Below are 20,203 nucleotides of genomic sequence, written 5' to 3' on the forward strand. Positions count from 1 at the left end.
AGATGGACTAAAAGCAGCTGCTTTGACAGGTTACTTTCAAATCCCCTGATGAAATTCTTTACACCGTGCTCTCCTGATAGTAGTGCTGATGTGCGGGAGGAAGCAGAAAGAGAAGCAGAGAAGGATGAGATGAGATGAGATGAAAGGCTCTCAGCTACTGATGGAATGAATTGCTCATCTGTTCTTGAGTTGGAGACAGCATAAAGCAACTTTAGGGAAGCTCACGCAGCCGAGGAGCGCATCTTTGCTATCCGTTTTCAAGGAGTATTCTTAGCATTGGCAGTCAGTTGCAAAGTGGAGAATTAACCACGCGGTGACAAATGATTACTTGCCGGAGCTGATAGACTCTAATGCGGCCGTGCAGAGACTGCGGTGCGAGAGTGCCCCCTGTTGCTGCAATGAGACTTGTGAGAGTTCTGCGGGAATCGGTGACCGCCTGCGCAGAGGCTTCACAGCGATGAAAGGTGGAAAAAGTGGCACGAAGGTGGGAGGCTGACAAAGCCAGGAGGGTGTGTGGCAAAGCACTAGAACAGCACAACGTGAACCAAGAGGCATGTGCATCCATAGAGCAGAACCTCTTGTTATCCTGGCAAAAACGTGGCTGTAAGGTCGTGCATTATTCAGGCACAGAGAGGAGTCTGAGAAGAGGTGGAAAAATCTCTGCCCCATCACATAAGAGCAAGAGAAATACCACCACAAAGTAACATGTCTGTCTGCAGCCCACTCCTTGCTCCCTGCAGCACAAGAATAGTCTTAGGCACACGTAAGTAAGCATCTCTCTTTGCCTTTCACTTAGCAGATACCTTTGAAAGGCTTCTTAAGCAGATAAAGTCCTGCTTTGGCAAAATCTTTCTTCCTGTTTGCTGGAGCCCTGGGCATCATCTACGCTACATACTTCAGAGAGATTTTATTCCTGCACGTCATCCCTGCAGTGTTGAATTCCTTCTGATGACCTGGGGCTATGAGGAACACCTGGTTAAGTCTTTTATTCAGTTTGATCAAAGGAGCACTGACACACAGCCAAGCATTTAGCTGAATGAGCGCTTGGCTATGAATAGCACAGATATTTGGACTCAAGTGCATGTTAGCAGCAATCAATTGAAATCTTCATAATGAAGGCCTGTGGGAACTAAAGGTGGATGAAAGAAGAGGAAAAGATGCTTTGTAGGGCTAGGTTAGGATATAAAGACCTGCATCTTGTAAGCAGATCAGCTGTTCCACGCAGAGCCAGTAGCATGCAGACACTGGTATTCTGCCTCATTCCCCATCACCAACAATAAGGTGGTTATGGTGAATGCAGGCTGAAATTCACGTCACATACTGGTGGATGTCTCAGAACCATCCAGGACCGGGTAGGCTGAGTGACGGCAGGAGAAGAAAGCTAGTGATTAATGCAATACTATGACGGGAAGGGTTTGCATGCTACCCAGGTCTATAGATTGTGTATTGGCATGTGAAATATAGAGGGGTTATTAGAGGCAGCGAGTGAAAGCAACTGTTCTTCTGACAGCAACAGCTGTGACACCAGTGGAAACCAGCAAGCAATAGGATGATGGCTCCTTTTTTGAAAATACTCAATGCATATTGCTTTCAAAGATATGCACCAGGGACACAGAGCAACACCACTGAAGAAAACAGGCAGCAAGAAGCTATCTGATTGAGCTGTCACGTGGCCTTATCACTTTGAGACAAAATGGGGCTTTCTCCACCTGCTGTAATGTCTATGCGTGCTTTGAGTTTATGGAGACAAAGTTTTTGTCACAGAACCTAATAGGGAACCATAGTCAAAACTTAGGAAGAATGCTATAAAAGTAGAATCATCCAGTGATCTTAGTAGTCTGATTCATTGTAGGAGAATCTCCTGAGATCCAGCAACTTGAAGAGCAGCTGTTTGACCCATATTGTCGATTGCAGTCAAATTGTTCAAGGAAGAACGAACAGAAGGGTGTTAGGAGGTGTAGGGACAAGAAAGGAAAGTTTGTGGAGAGAGGGAGAAAGAGAGGGAAAACAGTGACCAAAAGTGACCAAAGTTGTGAATGGTGGAGAGATTTGTTTGCACACATGGAGGTCTGAGTGGGGATAATGCCTACAACCATGCCACTGGAGCAGACTGATCAGCTCTTCCCCATGCAGAGTTCATGGCTGTGAGAACAAGAACCACTGAGGGCTGCAGCACTGCTCTTGGCAACATAAAACACAGGCATTCTCACTGATCTATTGTGGTAACTGCTTATAGTTTTCACTAGAAGGGATGCAGATACACTCCATGTTTGTAATTATAGTAACAGAAGGCTCACCTTTCCCATCATAAGAAATATAGCTTCACCTGTAATCAGATTAATTGACTGATAATTTGGTTTACCTATAAAGACCTCTAGTTCTTATCTCAACTCTCAAACCATGGCAATTCACCTGCAAAACATTTTATTTAAAGAGGTTCTATCTGCAGTTTTTGTGCAGATGGCAAAGAAAAGATAAAAAAAAAACAACATAGCTTGTAACTAGAAATATCTATTTGGCTGCAAGGCAGTACTGACTTTTCTGTGCTACTGAGTAAAGACAAAATGAGCAAAGTAGTTAAGACCTCTGTTTGCAGCAGCCATTCTAGAGCATCTCTCAGTAGTGGCTTAGATGTTCTGGCTGATATTAAGGGCCCTATGAACTGCCTTTTGGGTGCTGTTCTGCAGAGGAGAAGCTGCGATCCCTGGCTGCACAGCAGTTGTGAGTTTGGAGTGAACAGCCAAAAGACAATCCAGTAAGTTTACTGACAGAAGTGGGTATCTCCTTAGCCAGTGGTCTCCAAGGCGTTCTGGATGAGTTCGGAGATCTCCATGGGAACCTGAGACATTTCTGATAAGGGATAGAAGCAGAAGCAAGAAACCATGCTGAAGGACAAAGCCAGTAATTCATGTCCTAAGCCTGTTTACATATGTACCTCGGAAAGGTATAAAGAGCAATTCACTTTCAGCAAAAACAAACCCCTGTACGAAATCACAGAATCATAGAATGGCTTAGGTGGGAGGGAAGCTTAAAGATCGCCCCCTCACCATGTGTTTGTTGCTAACCACCAGCTTAGGCTGCCCAGGGCTCCTCAGATGTCTCCAGAGATAGGGCATCCACAGACTCTATCAGCAGCCTTTGCCAGCTCTTGCCACTCTCTGAGCAAAAAATGTCTTCCTAACATCTCACCTAAATCTCTCCTCTTTTAGTTTAAAGCCATTCCCCCTTCTCCTATCACAATCAGACTGTATAAAAAGTCAGTCCCCCTCCTGCTTGTAAGCTCCCTTCAGTATTGAAGGCTGCATGAGATCTTCTCCAAACTAAAGAAGTCAAACTCCCTCAGCCTTTCTTCATAGGAGATAGAAGAAGGCTCCTCTGCAGATCTGAACACACAGGGGCCTCACATGGATTGCTCTGCACACTCCGGACTCCTTAATGTGGATTATCTCTGGTGTGAAATGCTTCCTTGGGGATGGCTTGGTGAGTGTTACGCTGGTAGCACCATGTATATGGATGTAGTTCTACACACACATACCCAAGCATATACATATAGACACACTTACAGGTAAAGAATCAGCTTGCTTCACCACCTGGAATTCAGTAGTAACTTCTAACGTACACGTGTTAGAGCACCTGAGACCACACTCAATAGCTCTGGGATGCGTCTAGCTTCTCCTAGAGCTCACTGTAGGGCTCTGAGAGACCTCTGTGTCACAACAGAGGGCTCTGGGGTCCATACTGTGGTCCCCTGGGGTTCTGGGTACTGTTGTAGGGTGCCCTAAAGTACACTGGGACCCCTCGGTGACTTACGAAATCTAGGAAGGCTGCCCTGAAATATGAGAGCGGATTGAAGTGGTGGGATCTGATTGACAGGGAGGTGATTTCCCTGGGAAAGTTCCTTAGAGTGCACTTAAGAGTGCACTGAGAGGTCTATGCAGTGCTCTACAGCACACTGTGGAGCTGATGGGCACATGGGGACAAGAAGACCCAGGTCCATAGAAGGAGAGAGAGGAGAAGTGAGAGACAGATGTGTTGTTGGTAGGAAGATTTGCTTGGACAAAAGAGCAGAAAGAACGTGATGGGGACGTTTGGTGGGTGGCAATATGCTATCCAACGTCAGCGTTTCTGATGAGGTTACGTGGTGTGGTTGAGCTTGTTAGTTTAAAACTGATTTGCTCATCTTCCTTAGAAGCATTTACCAAGAAGCGTTTTAAGAATACAGAAAGGTTTTAACTGGAAGGCCGTCCTGGGCAGCAGGGGTGCTGCAGTGTAACTGTTGCTCACAGGGCTTCGGCTGCAGCATCAGCACGGGAAGAAAAGCACAAGGCCGGGCCCGAAGGGTCAGACTGGGTGCAGAACGGGACACCGCCGGCGGGCCCGGGGCCCTTCCGAGAGAAGGAGCTCAAGGCTCCGCGCTGCTGACGGACCTCACGATCCGCACCCCACCGCCACGTACCTGCGACCCGCCGCAACAGGAAGTAAACATAGCAACTTCCTGCAGGCCGCGCTAGGCTCCGGGTTCCAGCAGACTCTATGGCCGTCGGTCTTCCATGTGAATCGCGCACGCGTGCTAAACCATAGTGAAGGTCAAGCAGCGCGCATGCGCAGCGGCTCTTTGCTGCTCCCCGCTGACTGCGGTGCGACACTGCACGTACCGTAACGGCGGCACCTGCGCGTTGCCGTGCGCGGGCTTACTAGAGCTCAGCGTGCTGCTGGCGTGCCGCTGTCCCTGCAGAAAGACGCTACTTCCGTAGCGAGCACGTGCGTTTCACTTTCTGGAGGACTGAAAACCATAGATAACAGCGGACCGGTGGCGTCGGCGTTCACTACAATTAGAGGCTACTTCCGGGAACACGGAAGCACGCATACCAGGCCCTGGACAACATTACCAGAGAAAGAGCCGGGTGCAGATTCGGACACTCCCGTGCTCCAGCATCCATTCGCCCCGTGGGTCCAAAAAGACCCTGCGTTAGCAGCACGCTGACCGCGCACATTCCATACTCTCACACACAATTGCAACTCCCTCCCTACCACTCTTCATTAACACCCAGCGCAACTGCCCGACATTTGCTACGCTACGTGTTCCCCATTACTAGCATGGCATCGCGAGCCTCTTCCTCAAAGTCAGAGCGGGAAGCAGTATCGAGACCAACAGCTCTGAACTGCCTTTCCCCGTACACTCTACGCTGTCTCTTCTCTCTTTCTCCATTCGCGCTCCAGACCGAGCCCCGACACCGGACCGCTTTGCTCCCATCTGTCTCCGCTCCGCGCCCGCTGGAAGTTGATTGGCTCAGCTCCGAGGTTGATTTGCATATTCCCGCCCCTCGCCGGTAGTGCTGAACTGCGCCACCTTCCGGAGGCAGTGCGGTACTGCAGCGTGGCTCTGAGGCGATTCACCATCAGCTCCGAACCTGGAATTGATTACTGACTGCAGAGATTCTTAGTCACACCATTTCAGTTTGCAAATTAAACTTTATGAAGTGGTATTTCGCTGAGCTTCCGTGCCAAGTAGGCTGAAGAGCTGATCAGTATGTTTATTTCTGTATGATGGAAATTATATACCATCCAGACCTTACAAAAAAAATACATCGGATGGAGAAATGCATTACAGTTCAGCACAGCACTTACATCACAGGAAACCCCCCAGGTGAGTTGCAGGAGGAAGCGTTTTTTCACATCAATCCCTGTATTTTATTCAGGCTCGTTAAGAGGTGTGGATGCAAAATGACAGAGGTTGTGGCAAAATGAAAGAGGCATCACTGTTGCAAAACGTTTTGTAAGTTGGATTAAAATGCTGAGACTGTGTTTGTTTTAGACAAGGCACACAGCAAAAAAAAAGCCACCCAAAGATTGCTTTGTTTTCCTTTAGCTGTGAGAACTGCAAACAAAGCAATTTCTGTAATGATGGTTATGTGCAGTGCTGCACTCTGTTGCACGGGAGTTCTTCATACTGAGAACGCTGCTTGGAACATTTCTTCACACTTCCTTCACTGGCAATTGAGAAGCTGCAGGGCTCCCTTTCTCAGCAGAAGCAGAATGATAAATAGGAGCGAATGCTGGCAATGAGATACTGCTTATTGAATGCTTCTCCATTTTTTACACATCTGTACACTATGCCTTTGTTAACAGGAAAATGATATAACAGTTACTATAGTATTCCACCATGGTTAGAGAAAGAACTGTAAAAGAAACAGTTTAGAAGAAACAGTGATTTTTGGTTAAAAATGGGAATGAAACACACATTTCAGTATTTATATATTGGAAACACTCTATTTCTAAATTACATATAGAAGTGAACATTAGGTATTGTGGTCTCAGCCCTGAATGGAGCTAGTGACGTTCAACATAGCAAAGTGCAAGGATTTACACTTGGGCTGGAGGAATCCAAGGCTGGAGGAATCCAAGGCTGTACAGACTGGAGGGAGCGGTCCTTGAGAGCAGCCCTGCAGAGAAGGACCTGGGGGTCCTGATCAATGAAAAGCTGAACATGAGCCAGCAGTGTGCTCTTGCAGCTCGGAAAGCAAATGGCATCCTGGGCTCCAACAGCAGAGGGGTGGCCAGCAGGGACAGGGAGGTGATTGTTCCCCTCTGCTCTGCTCCTGTGAGGCCCCATCTGCAGTGCTGTGTCCAGGTCTGGAGCCCCCAGCACAAGAAAGACAGGGAGCTGTTGGAGAGGGTCCAGAGGAGCCACAGAGATGATCAGGGGACTGGAGCACCTCCCCTACGAGGGCAGGCTGAGGGAGCTGGGCTTGTTCAGCCTGGAGAAAAGAAGGCTGCGGGGTGACCTCATGGCAGCCTTTCAGTACCTAAAGGGAGCCTGCAAACAGGAGGGGAATCAACTCTTGGAAAGAGTTGATAGTGATAGAACAAGGGGAAATGGTTTGAAGTTGAGGGAGGGAAGATTGAGGTTGGATGTCAGGGGAAGTTCTTTGCTATGAGAGTGGTGAGGTGCTGGAACAGCTGCCCAGAGAGGCTGTGATGCCCCGTCCATCCCTGGAGGTGTTCAAGGCCAGGTTGGATGGGGCCCTGGGCAGCCTGAGCTGCTATGAAATGTGGAGGTTGGTGGCCCTGCATGTGGCAGGGGGTTGGAGCTTCGTGATCCTTGAGGTCTCTTCCAAGCCTGGCCATTCTGTGATTCTGTGGACTGAAGTGATCAGAGGTAAGTTGGTGGCAAAAAGGGAAAATACAAAATATCTTTTTCTTTATTCCTGTCCCCACTTTTCCTTAAGATTATTATGTGTCACTGCACCCAGAATCTCGAAATCAATGAAATTACAAGCAAAACAGCAGATTTTTCGTTTAATAAAAACACTCATTTTCCTAGGATAAACCTCAAATAAATGTTCTAATTCTCAAAGCCTTCAGCTGAAGCCATGTGGCAATACACGTAATAAAGTGTAATCCTCCTTTTTGCAACATCCACAACTGCTCTGCCAGCACTTTTTACTCACACAGATGACACTTCTCCTCAAACAACAGAGCTTCGTGTGGCGCTCCGGAGGAAGGATTCCCCACCCAAAACAGGGGCAGAGCACAGGGAAGCCGTCTGGAGATCCCTGCGGCTCTCTGTGGCGACTGTGCAGGTAAAGGCGGCTGACAGAAGCCCGAGACCACTTCACCGCCGGCCCGCGGCTCCCAAACGCCCCGCAGGCCGCTTCGCCTGCGGCCTACCCCACCGCCGTTGCTAGGCAACGCGCTGCGAGCCGCCGTTGACTCACAGCCGATTCGCCCCCGGGTTCGGGTGGCCGGTAAGGAAGGAAAGAAATTAAATCAGATTTAAATGAGACCGAAAACGAACAAATTAAGTCAGATTTAAAATCAGATTTAAAGCGGCGCCTGTGAATCAATCAGTGCCTCCCTCGCTCGCAGCGTGACGAATGTGCGGAGGGGCGGGGCGGGGCGGGGCGGGGGGCGCCGGCGGCAGAGCGGGAGGGCGCGGACCATGGCGCTGCTGAGAGGTGAGGATTCCACTAGCGCCGTTCGGCACCTTTCGGTTCTTCTCGACGCCTTTCGACACTTTCCGGCCCTTCTCGGCCCCTTTCGGCCTCTGTGGGCTCTCGTCGGGCGGCTCCCTGCCGTCTGTGGGCCCCTCGGCGCGGCCCGAAGGTCCCGGTGTGGGCAGTCCGGGGTCCGGGCCTGGGAGCGTCCGTGTGGTAATTTCTGCTCGTGGTCGTAGCGACAGCTGAGCGGCTGCGGGAAGCTCCGTCAGCTCCTAAGTGGTTTGCGCGGACGTTTCGGCGGAGCTGCGCGGAGCTGTGGGCGTTGGTGGTCGCCTCCCTGTGCGCTCAGCTGCTGGCACCGCACCGTTCTTCCCTCTCTGCTTCTCATAGGGCTGCTTTTAGCTGCTTACGGGCCCGGAACGATCGCTCTACCCCGGCAGTAACAGTTGCATAGAGGATCTGCAACGTCTGCCTTTGCCTTTGGAATCCACCCACTTGCAAGCATGCCTGCAGGGCTGCTGGAACTAGACGTTCTTTGAGGTCCCTCCCAGCCCAAACCTATTCTATGATCCAGGTCAGGCAGTGAGTGCTTAAACCCGCATCCGGGTGTTTTTCCAGTTGAGCTTTTGATTCCTCCTGCAGCTCAGGAGCATCTGTAGGAGCTGTCTCTCACATCTTCCAAAATTGGAGTAATTTCACTCCGAACCCTATTGTGATTGGTTCAGTTTGGCATAACTTGGCTGCTGGGTGAGGTTGTGGTTTCCATATTTCCTTGCTAGTTTGTCTGTGCCTTCTCGTTTTGTCTGGAATTAGTTCTATGGAGCTGCCCCATAGCAGCTGGGAGATGTGGACAGTGGGGCTGAAAGAGAGGTATTGTAAAACAAGGCTGAAGTGCAAAGTCCCTAACCCAGTCTGTTTGTAAAGCCATGCTTTGTGATTCAGCAGACGGTGAGGGTATCCAACCCGCTGGTCAAAAGGAGAGAAAATTCTGCTGACTTGGTCAGGACCCTGTGCTGACAGCAGCTGTGTGGGCACAACCGTGAAGGAGATGGGCAGGAATCAGTGGAGCGGTGAATGAGAGGCACAGTCAGAGCTGTGCTGCTGGGAGAGCAGGCTAAGGAACATCAGCAGCCTTTAAAACAGAGTTTAAAATCTGATTAAATAAGTGAAAAACAACAGTGGATATAGCAGGCAGCCTCATTTTGCTCTAGTGTGTGCATGTAGGTTGTAGTGTTTGTCCCAAGCCCACAGCAATGCCTGTGTTCCTTTTTGACCTCTAAACACAAAGGGACTTCTTCAGAGATACATGTTTTAGTGGCTACTCTAAAAAAACCTGAGGAGTGGGCTTTTTGGATGCATTATCTTTTAGGTCACTTCCAAGCCAAGTCATTCTGTGGTTCTGTAATCATGCTTACTCCTTGCAGGACATAAATGCTGCGTCTTACAGTTTTTGAGTGGACAGCATATCAGCACTTTAAGGGAGCAGCAGAATTGTGCTTAGAAAAGACTTATTTTTAAGGTCTCCTCAGTACTGTAGAAATAAGCCCATGGTGTGAGGGATCATTTTATTTTCCTATTTTTATGGTTTAAAAATCCATGTTGTTTTTCACATTCTTCCTCATCCTTGACTCTTCAAGGATAAGGACCTTGCTCAGTCTGCACTAGGGGATTTCCCAAATCATCTTCTGAGCGTAACTGTTGCAGTGCTAGGACTATTCTTGTGATTCTTGTGTGACTTGTCAGTGCAGCATGGCTGCCCTTCAGCAGTTCGGAAAGTCCTTTCCTGCCGAGCATGTGATCTGGAATCTGAATGCATGAGAGATGGAGGAGCACCCTGACTCTGACAGCAGAGTGACAAAGGCAGTGGATGAGAATCCTTGGAAGCAATCAGAGCAGTGTTCACCAGCAGCTCAATAAGCAGACATTTCCATTTGCAGTTATTCTTCTATCTGTATGTATCTCTCCTGCATTACTTAAAATACCAGCAGGCATTCGGTGGCAGCTGCAGGTGGGTGTGTGAGCTCTGTTGTTCAACTAGGGGAAAGTTCAGAGCCTGCTCCCACTTGTGCTGACACACAACACGGAGCTGTGGTGAGCAGGAGGTGTCCTGACTGGGGCAGAGCTTTGCTTGAGCAGAAATCACCTTGGGGTCTCTCTGGTCAAGCACTGACAACAACACAACAACAGATTATTTCACAGGTGTGTCCACTGCAGGATCTTACAGATGTCCCTTTCCTGCCTGTAAAACACTGTTATTAATGTCTGATGTAGTGTGTCTTCTCCATAGCCAAGCCATCTCCTTTTTACAAACCTTTTCTTGGAAAAGGGATGCTCCTGGACTCTTCCCAGCTTTTCCTTCTGACCATTAATTCTGGCATACCTCCCCCACCTGAAGTATTGCTGCATCACTTGAACTACTTGAGTTCTTGCAAATTTAGGATGTTACTCAGTTGAGGATAACCTCCTCATTTTCTCCCTAATACACTCTTTACCTGTACATTTTTTTTTAACGTATTCATTCTCTTTGGTATCTCTGTTACCTCATGGAAAGGAACAAAAAATGCAGACCAGCTGTTCCCTGTTCTGTCCAGCTGCATAATTCTTGCTTCTCTTGCAGGTGTGTTCATCGTCGCAGCAAAGCGGACTCCTTTTGGCACCTATGGAGGGCTGCTGAAGGGCCTGTCAGCCACTGACCTGACAGAGCATGCTGCTCGGGCTGCGCTGGCTGCTGGCAAGGTCCCTCCTGAGATCATTGACAGTGTGATCGTTGGCAATGTCTTGCAGGTTGGTAGCGTGGAAATCTGGCTGGTGGGTGCATGTTTCAGTATCTCCTTCACTGTGGTGCCATACATGGTTATTTCTGCTTTGCAGGCAAGAATAAAACCAGAGGGCTGCAGATGGAATGGGCGAGTAGCATTCACAGTGTAGTGTTTCCTGTTCATGTCTAAGGGACATACCCTGCATGATTTGGGACATTACTGGGAGCAAGGCTTAGCTTTCTTTTTTTAGGACCGCAGATAACAGTTTTAAGCAGGAGAGGCTGATCTCTACAACCATATAGATTAATTTAGTGGCTATTTGCTAATCCCCAGCACGTTTTTCCTGTTTTCATGCCTTGAGCTGGAATGAAATCTCGTCGTTAGAACAGGCTGGTGTGCAATTAGAGCATCACACTTGCAACATTTCATAGTTCAGTGACTGCAAAGCAGCAGTTGTGTCTGCATTTTTCACAGTTTTGGAGTTTTTTTCCCCCTGAGTCAATCTGAGCAATTCCAGTTTATCTTGAACTAACTGCTGCTTCCTGGTCAGAATCTGGTCTTATGTCGTTCTTTTGTGTGTATGCTGGGAAATAAGCAAGAAGAGAAAATGCAAGACCTTAAGCTAGTGACTTCAGAGCCTTTATGTCTGTAGCACCATTTTTGTCACGACGTCTCTTCTGTCACAGCCTCTGCATATTCAGACATTAGTCCTTTTTGATAAAATGAGTTTAATTTTTTGAAGTGAATCAGAACTTTCCTTACAACTAGCAGGATTTCTCTTGAATGTCCACCTGTCTTCTGCCAGTAATTCCGTCACAACATTTTGACATTTGTCACAACATTTCGACTTCTGACCAAAACTTTTACTTTCAGAAAGAGTGAGTATAACAAACCTACTGTTTGTTCTTCCTGCAGAGCTCTCCAGATGCTATTTACATTGCAAGACACGTTGGTTTACGCGTGGGAGTCCCCGTCCCAGTTCCAGCCCTCACCATCAACAGGCTCTGTGGCTCTGGTTTCCAGTCCATTGCTAACGGATGCCAGGTACTAAGTTCTTTTCTGCTTGTATTTCTTCATTAGTTGTAACTTATCACGTCTTTAATAAGAGAGATGTGTAGAAGCTTGTACTGTGTTTTTGAGATGAGTCTTACTATGGGTTTCCAGGTACCACTGGTAGAGGCTGCACATGCATGGTTGTGTGCCAGAGTTCAGCCTCCACAAAAAAGTGCCATTTTTAATGGCTGGTTTCAAAAATGGTCATTGCAGCTATTTTGAGTTCAGTGTAAGGAATGCAACAAGTGTTAACCAGTGAGATAGAGTTCAGCTGTACAGTGGTTGTGTTCTGTGATCCTGTTGGCATGAATTAAAATTACTGGGCGTCAGAACGACAGATGAGGGCTTTTATCTTTTTTCCATTGTTTATATTCCCACCTAGTTGGCTGTGTAAGCAGCAATCTGTGCTTTTCAAGTGTTTCTTTCTTCAAAGACCCAAACTCTTTCATGGGTATGATAATTTATAGCAGCTAGGTGAATCATTTAAGGAATTTTTTTAGTGGTCAGATGGTCTGTTTGCACTTTAGGACTTTCAGGCTCTGCAGACTGTAGCAGTGATGAATTAGTGTGTGGTTAGGGTTTCTCTTGGCTGTTTACTTGGCTGATGTTTTCTAAAACTTTTTCTTTTGAAGTTTCTTTGGTTTTGTGGTAGGGATGTTTAAAACCAAGCCAAAACAAAACCACATGCTCAAACATCTGTTAACGTAACCATACAAGCATAGAGATGCCATCAGGTTCTCAGTCCTGTCATGTAGGTGAACCCAAATTCTCTTCCTCTTCACTGGTATTTCCATTCCTCATTGACGGGTGAAGTGAGGAATGTGCAAGACAGAGACAGACCCCAAATCCTTATGGTAAACCTTTTGTAAATATATGCAATCAAGCATGAGTTCATTCTGAGCGTGGCTTCATAGATAGCAATGTATTTCTGTAAAACAGGTTGTTCCTACCTTACAAAAGCAGCAAGTTACATCCTAGGTCTTTGGATTTATTGTTTTCTGTTGTTGTTGTTAACAGGAAATATGCCTGAATGACTCAGAAGTGGTTCTGTGTGGTGGAGCTGAAAGCATGAGCCAGGCACCTTATACAGTTCGGAACATCCGATTTGGAACCAGACTAGGAGCAGAAATCAAGGTCTGATACTTGTTATAAATTTGTTTTGCAAATGAAGTTGTGTTTACAGAGGAACATATGCTGTGAGGCATATAGGCACTAGACTCTTGGAAGTGAAGTCATTGTGTATTAGGTCCAGATTTAGATTTCAAAGGGTATATCCAGTATCCAAACATCACCAAAGTTGTAGGTTCACAATTTTATTAAGAATGCCACTTTTCTCCCACTTCTAAAACAGCGCTTGAATTCCTCTTCCAAGATTAGTGTATTAGTAAAGTCTTAGAGCCAAAATTCATTTGATGCATTCCATCAAAGTATTGTCCATAATATAAAGGCTCTTCTCAAACTTCTCAGGGCCATGTGTGAATGGAAAGAACCACTGTAGGGCCTGGTGTGAAATAGAATAGCAAACGAGAGCTTGCATACTGCTTTGTGGTGTGCTTGTTCTAATCTATGTACAGTATCTGTAGGTGACTTGGGTTAATTGTACGAGGTGACTTCAGTTCCCACGAGGCCGGTGGAATAATTAGGAATTAACAATAATAAATGTTAATATTGCTCAACTTTAACATGTTCTTTAAATAATATTCCTTGCAGTTGGAAGACACGTTGTGGGAAAGTCTAACTGACACGCACGTTAAAATCCCGATGGCAATTACAGCTGAAAATCTGGCTGCAAAACACAACATCACACGAGAGGACTGTGACCGATACGCATTGAAAACACAACAGAGATGCAAAGCTGGTTAGTAGATGTAGGAATTGAAGTATTTTGTTTGAGGCCAGTTTCAAATCTTGTTTTTAGCAGCAATTGGAATTATCTTTAAGTTTTATGTAGCTCGTGAGTGTGAACATCATTTGTCTTCTGATTTGAAGAGACTCCAGTTCGTGCTTTACTTTGCTCTGGATAGAAAGAGCCTGCTCCAGCAGGGCTGATTTGGAATATATGAACAGTTAGAGCAAACAGAATCTTAAGATGCATCTGAAGGGGGAATGTTTGTTCAGGACCTGCATTTAAACTGTTTGCTGGACGCTTTAGATATGGCCAAAGCCATAATTCAGGGACGTTGCATTACTGCAGCTGATTGTTAGTGTAAGTAGGATTGTAGGGCAAAGGAAAGTAGGATGTGTAGTGGTCTTTGTGGATTTCAACATATACTGCAACCCCCAAGAAGAGAAGATCTAAGCATACTTTTAGGTTCTAATAATGTTGATTTTAACAGCTGCTACTCTTGAAAACAGACTTAATGTTTTTTTTTTAATGTGAGTAGCAGTGCTGTTTTTATTCCTCCCTGCTGATCTAAATGAATTTCTGGAGCCTTCACTACAAACCGTGCCACTGAAGAGACTTTTGCTTATTTCTTGTTTTATGTATGATGTATAAGACTCCAGCTTGTTGGTTTTATTTATGTTTGTGCATTCACATTAAGGAGACAGTCCTATGGCTACTCTGGGATGAAAAGAATCTTGTAAAACTTGTTAAAAATGCCAGAAGCCAAACAACATCAAACGTGGCAGTTTCTGAGAGTTGGAGCTTCTTGGCTCTCTGATAAGCTCCAGAGCTGCAGAATACAGTAACAATACATGAATGTATACGAGAAATAAATCTAGTGGGTTAAGGATTGGGGAAAAGTGTAGTTATTTAAACCTGAAATAACACATCAATATTGGAGGCTTTCTGTGGAGAAGTTTTGGAGTGTGTTTGTACAGGCTTTGTTCTGTTCTGAAAACTAAGCAGTAAGCCCCCAGCTGGCTTATTTAAACAAAATAAACTATAAGCAGCACTGCCTCTGAAGCTCTAGCTAAGACAGATCAAAAGTTGTGGGCACACAGAAGTGGGATTATTGGTCATGCCGGACAGTCATCTCCTGCTATTTTTGTAAGAGACCTTTTATTTTCTTTTTGTGGTTTCAGCTCAAGATGCTGGTCATTTCAATGCTGAGATGGCTCCAATTGAAGTGAAAACAAAAAAAGGGAAAGAAAGTATGCAAAAGGACGAGCACCCGAAACCCCAGACCACTTTAGAACAGCTGGCAAAACTCCCACCTGTCTTCAAAAAGGATGGGACAGTCACTGCTGGGAATGCTTCAGTGAGTACGTCACTGCCTTGGATTACGATGGTGTCACCTTCAGTGCTCTCCTAATTCGTTGTCCCTGTACTGTCCTGTATTTTCTCACTGGGCCTGCTGCTGCTTGTCTTTGTAGCACAATTAGTATCCTCTATAGTCCAAACCACGTTTTGCTTTTGCTCAGAGCAGACTGGGAGCTTAGCAGCATGTCGGTAGGGTCAGTTCCTCTTCCAGGCATGATCTTAATTCATTGATTAATGTTCTTTGGGCCAGAATGATTGTTGTAATGATATAATCCAAATTCCTGCTTAAAATAGATCGTAACCACAGTGTGAGTGTCCGTAATGTATCTTTTATAATTGTACATCCATTATCTAATATTAAATGGGCCCCTGCAAATATACAGAATTATGTTTTCAACGTAAGGGAGACGTAAGTGGAAAAAAAAAATTACTTTTCTGAAAACATTGAAATTAATTAATCATCTATTTGACCTTCATAGTCCACAGAGTAGTGAAAGATCACTGTATGTTTTGAATAAACACCAATACAGCAGTTTATTACATTTTAACAGCAGTGTCATGGGCTCAGTTGTTTTGTTGAGGGACATTTTTAGCTGGAAATGTGATTTTTTTTGTTTGTACTTTGTCCACTAAGAGTACTTTTCTGTGTTGCTACAAGGGGGTGTGTGATGGAGCTGGTGCAGTCATCATTGCCAGTGAATCAGCACTCAAAAAGCACAACCTCACTCCTCTGGCAAGAATAGTTGCCTACCACTCATCTGGCTGTGACCCTTCCATAATGGGCATTGGTAAGTTGCAAGAAAATGCATTTTCTGTTATAGCATTAAGCACAGTTAAATTCTTCTTCTGTTGGGCATTTTAGGGAGCATGTGCCATGCCTGACCCAGCACCACAGTCCCTGCACCACTTTCCCCCCCCCCCTTCTTACATTGTCTGTTAGTAAGTCAAGAAAATAGGTGTGCTCTCATTTAAAACAAACAAACAAACAAAAAGGGACAGATTTTATCCTGAAGTTTGCCTTAGATTCCCATTAATGTTTAATTATGAGTTGTTTTGCTGAAGGAGTACTGGCTTTGTCCACCCCTTTCATTATTTACTCTGTTGCTTAAGTTAAGACTGGGTTCCAACATCAGATATTACTCTGGTAAGCCCACTGATCATTTTTTCCTATTCTCATATTTTATGTTTTCTAATCAAGTAAGCTGTTAATTCAAACAAACCTTCAGAGCTGATCCAGACGTGCCAGGGTTTTTCCCTTCTGTTGGGTTTGCAGACAGCATTGTACCCCACCATTACTTTTCCTTTCTGCTGTTTTCTTCAGAGAACTCATTGTTGGCTGGTTTCATGTGTCAGTGCAAATGCAAATGAAGCATTGTCAGAATTGCTTTCTTGCTCAGGCTATCTGACTAAGCCAACCTTCAAAGCAAATGCAGAGGGAGGGTTTCTTTCGCTAGGCTTCTGGAGTCACTGTGCTTTGTAAACCAGACCATTGTTTGCAGGTCAGGCAGCTCTTTTAGCCTGTTTAAAAACTTCATAAATCATACGGAGGAACATTTCAGTCCTTAACTCCACAGCAACTGAAAAAAAACAGATGAGATTCATAGACATGACAGCAACAGACCTGAGAACAGAGGAGCTCAGATGGAGCAACTGCCCTTTCACATACTGATAATGTTGGGCAGACAATGTCTAAGTGATAGAATGCATTATTTAGAAAAAGAGGCTGTGGAGGGAGGTGCCCTTGGCTGTGGTTGATGGTCTTTGCATTGTCCACAAGAGACCTTCCCATTACTCTGGTACATAACGAGCATACTAAAATCAGTCTATAAAGAGAAACATTTAGGGTCTGGTATTAAGCCTAAGCCTTTCTAATGATCCACTGAGCTTTGACCTGAGCCCTTTCTTCTTTTAATGTTTCTGTCTTTTGGCTCATTTACTCATTTTTATGTTTTTTATTCTTTGAGCTGTGTGGTGTCAGCATCATTTCTTGGTAGTGAAATGTTCAAGTCATGTTTTATGATGGCTTTTGTTCATCTAGCCATCAGCTCCCATCTGATTTTGTAATCTTAGACCTACAGGCACATATCTAAACAGCCCTTTCAAATTCTCTTTGAATATCTCTTTCCTTGGGTAGCTGTGCTTTGAGATTAATCTCCCCTACTGACTTATATCAGGTTGTAGCTTTCTTCTAGAGACAGTTTTATTGCCAAATTCTGCAATATTATCCAAAAAAATCCTATTTGTTTTCGTTCTTCAGTTGGCTGTTTCAGTCTGGGTCTGAGGAATGTTTTGCTATGTGGTATATTTTATTTTATTTTAATAAAAAAATACAATCTTCAAGTAGAAGTGTTGTAGTTAAGTTTTACGATCAACACAAAAACATCAATACCCATAACTAAACACATGAGCACCAGACCTCTAAACATGTCTTTTTATATGTATCTGGAGGCTGCAAGTGGTGAGGAAAGAATAAGCTGAAGCCAGGAGTACTGGAGAGGGGGAGTTGCCTCACAGTGCTCTTGAGGTCTTTTTTGTGTAGTGGCTGGCTTCTTGACTTGAAACCTACCTGTGTGTCTAACAGTGCAGCTCAGCAGTAAGGCTGCTCCTTGCTTTCCTCAGCAGTTTGTGGGTGAGGCTGCCACGTAGTTTTCAGATCTTTCAGTTCTTTTACCACAATAGTAGAGCAGGTGAGTGACGTATCCAGAGTTCACTGCCTTTGCAGGCACTTATGAGAGGCAGTCTGATGAGGCCTTGTGAAGCTATCCTATGTGTAGCATGTTTATAAGGCTTTATTTATGTTTCATTTAAGTAACTATGCATACCATTTTCCAAACAGGCCCCGTTCCTGCAATTACTGAGGTTCTGAAGAAAGCAGGACTGACTTTGAAGGACATGGATTTGGTAGAGGTAAGAGTCTTTAATATGGACAACGGGGTTGCTGGTCTTTTTAGGAGGAACGCTACACTCAGTGTGTTTCCATTTAACACAAGGTAGGTGTTTATGCATGCCTGCAGCCCACCTGTCCTTGCTTGCCTGTCTGACCTTTGTCCAGCTTGTTTCAGCCACGCAGTTGCATGGTCATAACTAAAGTTGCAGACATGTGAAGACTGAAAATGGCCTGATAGCATTCTGTAGGAAAAAAGCTACAACACGAGGCTGTTCTGTTGGCTGTATGTCATAAACACATGCATTAGAACCCTTTTTTTAATGAAGTATAATACATATTTGCTTCGTACCAAGTATGCCAGAAGGATGTGAATTTGTTTTGTTGACGTGATGATTTATATGTCATCTGAATACATGTCAAAAGACAACATTTAATATTTTTTCAATCAGGATGGCTTGGAGAAGTGCATCTCATTTCATCTTGTGTGTGCACTGCTGAAAGCTTTTGTGGGAAGTCTGTGTAAGCAGTTGTATCATTTCTCCCACGTTTCAGGTGAATGAGGCATTTGCACCTCAGTATCTGGCTGTTGAAAAAGTGTTGGGCCTGGACCCTGAAAAAACCAACGTCAATGGAGGTGCCATTGCTGTGGGTCACCCTTTGGGCGCTTCAGGATCACGAATCACAGCTCACCTGGTTTATGAATTAAGGTATGTTCATGACTTAGAGCTGCTGGTAGTGAATTTACAGCTGCAAAGGAGTTTTAACACACATACTGTGCGGCTAAAAGTCTGCCAGTCCACTGACCCTGTTATCACCTTTCTCCTCTAGACCATTTCCAGAAATTTTGATTGTTTTGGAATGCTTAGCACAATTTTAGCCTGAATTTTCCAATTTTTTTCTTTCTCTTTCCACTTTCCATTATCTTCAGAGCAGAGATCACTGAATGGGATCTCTGCACAGCCTGGTCTGGTGGTTGGCAACCCTGCGCATGGCAGGGGGTTGAAACTAGGTGATCATTATGGTGCTTTTCAACCCAGGCCATTCGATGATTCTGTGTTTCATTCTATGAGTGTTTTGCTGGTGCTTACAACACTCACAAGAGTTCAGCCATAAAGCCTCAACTTGCAACTTGCAAAGAAAAAATGTTTGCTTGTGGCTGTAGAAGAAGGAGCTTTTAAAAACTCCCATGGCAGTATAATTTTACTTGAATTATTGCCTTTTGTAGTATCTGAGTTAAAGCAGTAAGTATCCCTGATGGTATTCCTTGCCATTTAGTACATCTAAGATCAATATGATGTACCATCTTTTAAAAGGTCCAAGGCCCAGACCTAGAACTCTGTTTTTTTTTTTTTACAGAAATACTTCTGCAGCAGTGGAGGCTTTGTGATATTTTTCTAAAAAAAAAAAGAACATACACATACAAAACCTCATCATTAGTAGTACCTTTGAAATGTCAATAGTCAGTTTCTGTTTATAAAATCAGGACCACTCTTACTGTGGCTTTATGAGTACAAGTCATTTTCACTGTTTCTTTTTCGGCACAGGCGTCGTGGTGGGAAATATGCAGTAGGGTCAGCTTGCATTGGAGGTGGACAAGGTATTGCTCTTCTCATCGAGAACACAGCTTGAGAAGTTGTGGAGCTGGCAGCGTCGCCTGAATTACCAGTTCTCTGAAAAGCTTTGGCTTTTCTGATGGTAAACCATCACTGTAATCCCTTCACATACAACCATTCCTGCAAGGTAATGGCCTGAATTCTAAATAAGAAGATTCAGTAATGTCTAATACCAATATAATTTCACACTGGTGAAGTATTTTGTAAAAGCCTCTTTTCAATCAAGATTAATGTATTGCTGTAGGCAAAATTGTTATCATTTCCTGAGGAAATTGCCTGTCAGACTTTCACCAAATCTGCCTTAAATAGCAATGCAGCTTTTTAAGCAAGTACTGCTTCAGCTTTTCTAATTTCAGCTGCTGTCTGGCACACGTGCCTCTTTTATCATCAGGAAGTGTGAAAATGTAATTGGAGACCATCTGAAGTATGTGTTAATTGTAGATTGATGGCTCCAAATTGTACTCTGCTGCTTTGCAAGGCAAAAGAAAAGGAGAAGTTGGAATTTTTTTTTGTGCCACTCGAGAACAATAAATTGAACTGATGAAAAGAGCTTTGTATTTGTTTCTTTTAGAAGTAAACCACTGTGAGGATTGTTACTCTTGGTACATCAGTGTTTACTATTGGAAATGGTACTTCCCCCCATTGCAGTCACTGGCACTGAGCACTTTCTAGAAAGCTCTAGCAAATCTGCCAGCCTTCCAAGAAGGTGATGCTGCATCTAGCAGTGGTGTTACGTGTTACTGTGT

General features: G+C 44.9%; 1 protein-coding gene and 1 long non-coding RNA gene across 2 annotated transcripts in view; one reads left to right on the forward strand and one right to left on the reverse strand.

Annotated features, from left to right (window-relative positions):
- The window catches only part of LOC125686975 (uncharacterized), a 149,342-nt gene extending 141,495 nt beyond the window's left edge, over positions 1–7,847 (reverse strand). The window contains exons 1-2 of the long non-coding RNA XR_007373955.1: positions 7,452–7,847; positions 6,786–7,144 (exon numbers count right to left, since the gene is read on the reverse strand). This is a non-coding gene — a long non-coding RNA (uncharacterized LOC125686975). The remainder of the gene's footprint in view (positions 1–6,785; positions 7,145–7,451) is intronic.
- Positions 7,848–7,900: 53 nt separating this feature from the next.
- Positions 7,901–20,006, forward strand: ACAA2 (acetyl-CoA acyltransferase 2). Its single transcript, XM_048931630.1, has 10 exons — positions 7,901–7,958; positions 10,558–10,724; positions 11,615–11,743; positions 12,770–12,886; positions 13,463–13,610; positions 14,780–14,955; positions 15,616–15,745; positions 17,794–17,864; positions 18,397–18,551; positions 19,389–20,006. The coding sequence occupies exons 1-10, from the start codon at positions 7,943–7,945 to the stop codon at positions 19,471–19,473; spliced, it is 1,194 nt and encodes a 397-aa protein (XP_048787587.1). The 5' UTR covers positions 7,901–7,942; the 3' UTR covers positions 19,474–20,006.
- Positions 20,007–20,203: the final 197 nt, after the last annotated feature.

Source organism: Lagopus muta, chromosome Z (assembly GCF_023343835.1).
Source record: "Lagopus muta isolate bLagMut1 chromosome Z, bLagMut1 primary, whole genome shotgun sequence".
Taxonomy (NCBI): domain Eukaryota; kingdom Metazoa; phylum Chordata; class Aves; order Galliformes; family Phasianidae; genus Lagopus; species Lagopus muta.

Excerpts from the sequence above, each read along its gene's own strand:
- ACAA2 (XM_048931630.1), top strand. Across the intron at positions 14,956-15,615 it reads TCACTGCTGGGAATGCTTCA|GGGGTGTGTGATGGAGCTGG; the intron begins GTGAGTACGTCA and ends TGTTGCTACAAG. Across the intron at positions 15,746-17,793 it reads CCCTTCCATAATGGGCATTG|GCCCCGTTCCTGCAATTACT; the intron begins GTAAGTTGCAAG and ends TTTTCCAAACAG.